This window comes from Vigna umbellata, chromosome 1 (assembly GCF_029865625.1).
Source record: "Vigna umbellata cultivar VRB3 chromosome 1, Vumbellata_1.0, whole genome shotgun sequence".
NCBI classification, from domain to species: domain Eukaryota; kingdom Viridiplantae; phylum Streptophyta; class Magnoliopsida; order Fabales; family Fabaceae; genus Vigna; species Vigna umbellata.
The window spans coordinates 84,822,347-84,829,513 of record NC_142165.1 but is presented as its reverse complement, the minus strand read 5'-3'; the positions used below and the strand labels follow the sequence as shown (position 1 = coordinate 84,829,513).

Sequence of the window (7,167 nt, the reverse complement as noted above, 5' to 3'; positions counted from 1 at the left end):
GAAATTTACAAAAATAGTTCAAACTTCAAACTAACAGGAAGAAGAGAGAACTTTAGAAGCATTTAATAGTGGCTCCAATAGCCACTGCAAAAGACGGGACTGAATATTAATTTTTTTTCACACGCGACGAACTCAGATTTCAGCAAGCACAACCTTTCCAGAAGGTAAATCGGCGCATATATATAGTACCTTTGAATTACTGAATACTAATACCCCAATAAATGATCAATGGCATGCAAACTATAACACAAATTAATTTTAAGCGCAAGCACAATAACTGATCAAACATAGAAGGGTTTGCCAACGAACCATTGGGTACTGGCCTATTTTTCTTTTCTTTTTTTTCTCACTTTTGCCCCTTCACTCCCCTCCCCTTTTCTCCCCGTGCTTCTACACAGACTACCCTGTCATGACCCACGATCCCCCACCTCCCTCTCCTCAGATAAAAAAATTAAAAATAAGCTGAACCATTAATCGGAGTGCTAGTCTATCCTTGCATAATCTTTTCTTGAGCGGGAAGTCGGAGGCATGCTTGATACCTGAGGATCCATTCTGCGCCCTACAATATATACCAGTCAAGTTAAATTGATATGCATCATAATGGTTTTCTTTTTTATTTTTTTTTTTGTAAATTAATAGTTAATTTTGATAAAAACCAGAAAACAAAAGTGGTGGTGGATGAAGATCATCACACGAGCTTCCGTGTTACCACGAGTTTCATTTTATTTATAGCAGTATCACATTACGTTCACATTTTTATTCATTGTTGATTCTCACAATAACCATTCGATGCTCACCAAGAAAAAAAGTAATAAAGTTTATCCACTAATCAGGATATAGGTACCACAAAAAAAAAAAAAAAACTTAAGTATTTGAGTGATCCCTTGTGTCCGGAGTAATGTCATTTAGTAGTTATGTCTGGATCAAAGATTTTTAGAAGGAAATTCATATTTATAGAGAATTTGATATACTTCATGACAAAATATGTCAATTGAATAAAGAATTTTTAAAAGAAATTAATAATCCTAATAACATGAAAAAGAGAGAAAAATGGTAAAATTAGGCAAATATTACATACCCCATGTCATACTGTTGGTGAATGAGTTACTCCTCGGAGAACGAGGACCCACACTGCCGAAACCAGAAGGAGCCTGAATTTTAATTTGATTCCAATCAGCACCCTGGGGAGGTCTACCATGTGTATATCTTTGAACAGATTGGTGTCCAAAACGGCTTGGAGAATTATGTAAAATATGAGGCATGAGATGAAACTGCTTAGACAGAGAGGGTACATATGCTGCTTGAAGATCATGCGTTGGAAGGCTACCCATCTCGACGTTAGTAAAAGATTGATTTGGTCCATTTAGTCTGAAGAACAAGTTAATGAGTGAGAAGGGATCAATAATACTAAAACAAGGATATTCAAATTATAAAGGAACAAAAATATTCCACGGATTTTGATTCCTCATTAAGTTAAACAAAGAAAAAGTACATAAATTGCACTACTGTCAACGTTCCCACAATTTTACAGCCATAAGAGTTCACCAACATAATTTTTTGCTCAAAATCACATTTACATTCTTTGATATGCTGATAAAGGCAAATAGATTCCCCCCTATTTTAAAAGCAAGGCATATGGAGTTACATCAGCCAATCTTAATCTAATGAGAAAATGAATCAACCCAAGCTGCAGCTAAGGAAGGCACAAATATAAAAGCACTTCAACCATGGAAAACGTAAAGCAAAATGATAACAAATTAAAAGAAAACAAACCACCTTTGCATGGTCATTGGAGTATTAGAGCTGGACACATGGTTGAACCTTCCAAATCCAGCCCATGTTTCAGTAGATCCAAGATTCATACTTCTGCCAAACTCATTTGCCAAAGAGCTTTCATCTGAACCATCCTCTTGAAGAAGTAATTCATCACTGGAATGAAATTAAATTTAGTGATGAGAACATAAATATCATCAAATATCCGGTTACTAATTAACTTCAGCGAATGACTACTAGAGTGAATCTCATAACTATCAAAGCATCATCGTGCATCTTATCCCATATATGGTAAAAAAAGTAATTTTCCATTTGACTCTATCCACTCTGATGTTTAGAGACCTGTTTTAGAATCTATTTTGGAGCAAAAAGATTTATTATTTTTATTGATGATTGTACTTGAGCCATGGAGAGACGTTATGAAAAGTAAATGAGGTCTTCAATTTTTTGTTAAATTTTTCCATCTTGTCCAAAATCAATTTGGACACCGGTTCATGACCACAACTTTGGTCTAAACCAACCATGCAATGTTCGATGTAGACTTCAAGCATCTCCTTCATAATGTTTACAACATAATATTTAGGTTTGGGAATATATTTCAGTATATTATAGGTAATTTAGTATTATGTTTACATTGAGCAAACTTTTTACAAGTTTAGGAATCCAATTTACATGACCTTGGATACCACTTTAAACGAGACAAAAGAGATCACGTAATTAGAGGAATAATAAGGTGAAAACAGTGTCAAAAGGCACAACAAATGTAGGTATAGATAGGCCCATTGCATTATCACAAATCATTAGATATTCTGTATCCACTAAATAATAGATTTTATTGCCTAGAAAAATCTATACACTAAATGTAAATATTCTATCACGATTTTCAAAACATCTATCATGGTGAAAGGTTGTGAAGTTATAGTTCAATTTTTCTTGCCCATCCCCTAATCCAGATTCCTCTTTATTGTGTCTCCACTACCATTAACTATTCACATACCGCCTTTGTTAAATGCTCCTTGCTGACCCTCTACTCTTTAATTTTTTGCATGTTGTAAAAAAAATATTCAACTCGTCGGAATGATAGTTATATGTAGAAAAAAAAAATGTTGCATAGATACACAAGAAGAATCCAAGATATCAATTTTAATTAAAAAATTAATGAATGACAATTAAGCTGTTTGGGAGCCAATAATGTACCTGTAATTAGGGTCCCAATCGCCAGGATCAGGCAATGAAATGCCTGTCTCAGCATTGTCATGAACCAATTCTGTTTGTGAGTTCAAATTAGCACCGGGCTTAATCAAACACGAAATGTTGTGGTTCGCAGATAATCCTCCACTTCCTCGCTGTTTCCGGTTTACAGGAATACAAGTTGACTGTAGATATGATGGTGAATTGCCGAGAGGTTGTGTTGTTCCCTCAGTATGGCTTGTGCTGTCAGGATATGGACTTTGCCAATGTGAAGAAAACGTTGTTTCTTGAGCTTGAGGACTTCCAGAATGTCCCCAATTTTTTCTTCTATTAAACTGGCTAACTGCAGCTGTCTTGCCTAAAGGTGATCCGTGAGAAGTTCCTCTTGCAGGAGATGTTGGTCCAAAGTGTCCTGGAGAAACAACTGAAACCTGACTGTAGGAACTAGGTGGAGTAAATTGAGACGGGCTCGCACCAAGGGGCAGGGGAGCAAAATTTCCAGCTGATGGACTTATGCCCAAGCCATTCCCAGGCTGGTATTTAACTCTTCTCCTAGCATCGGGACTATTCCCAAGCATTGACATACCTCCCTGATTGTGCATGTTCATACCAGATGGACCAATAGGTGAATAGTAAGCAAACATGTTAGTGCTTTCTCCATAACTTCCGTAGCTGCTTCCAAGCCCAATACTATCATTATAGCTCCCATGGCTTCCTACACTCCCATAACTATTAGCGGGCTGATGTTGAACCATCTGAAAATGTGGACTGCTATAGAGTGAAGCTCTGCTTTTGCCCTGAACCTGTCGGAACAAAATATACTCAGCTAGGACGAATTTGATATAATTATTTCAGAATAGAATATCACAAGCTATATCAGAATGGAAAGAAGGATAGATTTCAAATTACAAATTTCAGATTTGAAGGATGGGCATTGTTCAGAAAGGTGAGTTTGGTATTAGGAACTGGAAAATTATTAAGGAGATAATTGTGGGTTGAATAACTTACTCAGGAAAATATATATGTTGATACATTAAGAAACATAATAGTTGGTGGATTTTAATCATAAAGATTGTCTTACAAAGTGTATTTAGACAACCCTACAAAACCAACTTGCAAGATGAAGTTTCCACCCACTATAGTTTGGTCATGCTTTTATTCAATGTGTGATCTCCAACACACATTTTCATGTCAAGGATAGACTAGATAATGAGTGGTCAGATAACAGGTAGCACAATAGACCCAACAAGATAATGAGTGGTAGGATAACTCTAATACCATCTTAAAAAGTAAATTTAGGTTCAACTATATCCCACAAAATTGGTTTGTCTCTCTAGTTGATGTAGGATCTTCAACAAAATGAAATATACTTTTGTTATGCCCATCAGGATTCTTAATCCTATAATACTTCGAAGGTCAAGTCAGTCACTCAATAACCCTCAATAAAATGAATACTAACAAGTAGCAAGAAGTTTAAGATTTACATTTCCAACAAGATTGTCATCAGATGTATGTATGTATGATGTGCATTTTCATTTAGGAAATATAACAATTAATTCTACCCTAGAAAGCTGCTGCCTGATAGTAAATATTAGGGAGAATTTATTGATTATTGAGTCAACAATTTCCATGAACTCGTCACGAGGAACTTTAATTTTATTATGTTCAACAATTTCCATGAAGTCTTTGTAATGCAATCAGGCTTAGTATGCTATCAAATATTGGTTTTGAGGGTTTTGGTTTGGTCCCCGTGAATTTTGTTATTTCATCATTTATTGTTATTATTTTTTAATACTATTTTCATGTGATGGCAAATGATAGATGTATCTTGGAATGTCAGCTTAGCTTAGCTCAGATATCAAGATACACAGTGATACTTCCCATGAGCTATTTTTTTTAAGAAAAAAAAATCCTAAAAGTTGGCAAAGGCATACAACAAATTATGCCCCTTCAAGTACACGTCAACAATCCATACCTCTTTGCAAATTAAATTCAGTCCTTGCTTTAATAAGACTTGTTGGATTAAGCACACAGCGCTAGACCAAAAATTACAATAAGGATGCAACCTTCTCAACTTAAGCACATAAGTGTCATACTTGTCGTTCCTCAATTTGTTATTAGATCTACTGACAATAATTATAAGTGAAAATATAAAGTAGATAAGAAAAATTAATACAATGAATATATATAATTTTGGTGTAAGTTCAATGGAAATTTCCAATAAAAATTGAGGTGTTATAAACTAACAGTACAAGATCATACAGTGAAAACAAGAAAAATAATTTATGGACTTGTTATAATCAAGTTTATGTTATATTTTAATTAATTACATCACCATTGATTAAAATAATGTTATACTTGAAATGATTAATATAAAAGAAACAAGATATTTATTCAAATTGATTAATCTGAAATACATCAACGTCTAGATATAGAGAATTCTAACCCTAAAGTAATAACTACAAAAAGTCTATAACCTTCTAACAGCTTCTAACAACTTCTAGTAGAACATTTAATATCCTACTAAAAACACTCCCCCTCAACCTGATGAATGGATATCTATCATTCCAACTTGCATGCTAGATCAAGAAACCACTTAGTGGGAAGACCTTTTGTTAACATATCTGCTAATTGATTCTCACAGATTTCTAATTTTGCACACCACTTGAGATGTCAAGTTCTCAAAAACAAGGGAGCGTGTTAGAGATACCACAATCTGCAAGTTTAACCTTTTGGGAGGAGCTTCCTCTTCCATTTTCCTTCTACTACATAGAAACCTTCCATAGGAAGCCCTATATCAAAGATAAAGCAATTTGCTTCGATTTCATGTCTCCCATGTTTGGTTGTGTATGTTTTGTTCATGATTTGCTTCCAAGATCGGATAAACTCTATACCCGTGTTGTTAAATGTGCCTTCTTGGCCTATTCTCGACATCATAAAGGGTATATTGTTACTATCATGAAACCAAGAAGTATTGCATATTAGCTACTGTTACCTTTGAACAAACTCATTTCTTCTCTTCGTTTGTCCAAGATATTCCTTCCATCCAGCAGGTCCTCCTATACAATTTGTTGAGATTGGTGTTCCTTGTGTTCCTCAATCCAAATTATGTCCAAACTCCTCTTGTACCATCGTCACCTCCTCTTATTAACTGCCGACACAGGATCCAAATGACTAGTCCAATTCCCCAAGGTCTTCATCAAGTTCTTCTCAATTGTTACTCAAACACCATAACTCCTAGTAATCAAGGTTATCCAACTCAAGAGTTTACATAAACTCGACTTGTAGACTTGTAAGAGTTTACTTCCCATGAAAAAAAGTATAAATAACATATTAATTCAAATATTACGATAAAATAATTAAGCAAAATAGTTAAAGAAAATAAGTTTATACAAATAAGTTTAATTCAAAAAGTACTCTAAATATCAAACCACTTCAGGAGCACTTTTACATTTGATTCATTCCGAGACATACTTTAAATTGATTCCTAATTTTAGTTCTGAACTACAACAATAAAGAAACATATTATACAATTATTAAATAACTGAAAATAGTCCCTAATTCTTAATAAAAAATGAAATTAAAAATCCTAATTTCATATATATATATATATATATATATATATATATATATATATATATATATATATAATATTACCTTTCCTAAAAGTTGTAGCACACCACCAAACAATAAAAATTCGATAATCCCTTCCTCCAAAACGGTGCGATGCACCAGCTGACCAACAAAAAGACCCACCTTTTTGGAATAAAGAAGAGGACCCACAACACTTAGTTAGCAAAGACTAAAATGGAGACAACCTCGACAACATGAACAACAACCAAACAGCTATGCAACGAGCAAACAATGGCGTAGTGAGCAAGCGGTGGCGCCACAAGTGGTGAGCAAGCAGTGGAGCCACAAGTGGTGAGCGACACAATCATGCAGTGAAACCCCAATCTATTCACGACAAGTTTTTTTTTTCAATTTCGCACACCAAATTACTATGGTTGTTGTCGTTTTAGGTTTAGTTGAATATAGTAAAAACTATATATGAGATTAATCTCCCTTGTGTTGAATATACACATAGGGTCCTCTATTTATAATAGAAGAAATATGGGTTAAGCCAAAAATACAAATAAGAAATGATAACAAACTAACTAAAGATAAAAGATAATATAAAATAAAAATAATATAAAATAAACT

At 34.2% G+C, this 7,167-nt stretch overlaps 1 protein-coding gene across 1 annotated transcript in view; it reads right to left on the bottom strand.

Moving 5' to 3' along the window:
* Positions 1-222: 222 nt before the first annotated feature.
* YAK1 (YAK1-like protein 1) overlaps positions 223-7,167 on the bottom strand; it is a 28,897-nt gene continuing 21,952 nt past the window's right edge. Inside the window, exons 15-18 of the mRNA XM_088104527.1 lie at positions 2,971-3,767; positions 1,777-1,929; positions 1,079-1,368; positions 223-559 (exon numbers count right to left, since the gene is read on the bottom strand). Of these exons, the coding sequence (XP_087960653.1) occupies positions 483-559; positions 1,079-1,368; positions 1,777-1,929; positions 2,971-3,767 (1,317 nt within the window). The 3' untranslated portion in view covers positions 223-482. The remainder of the gene's footprint in view (positions 560-1,078; positions 1,369-1,776; positions 1,930-2,970; positions 3,768-7,167) is intronic.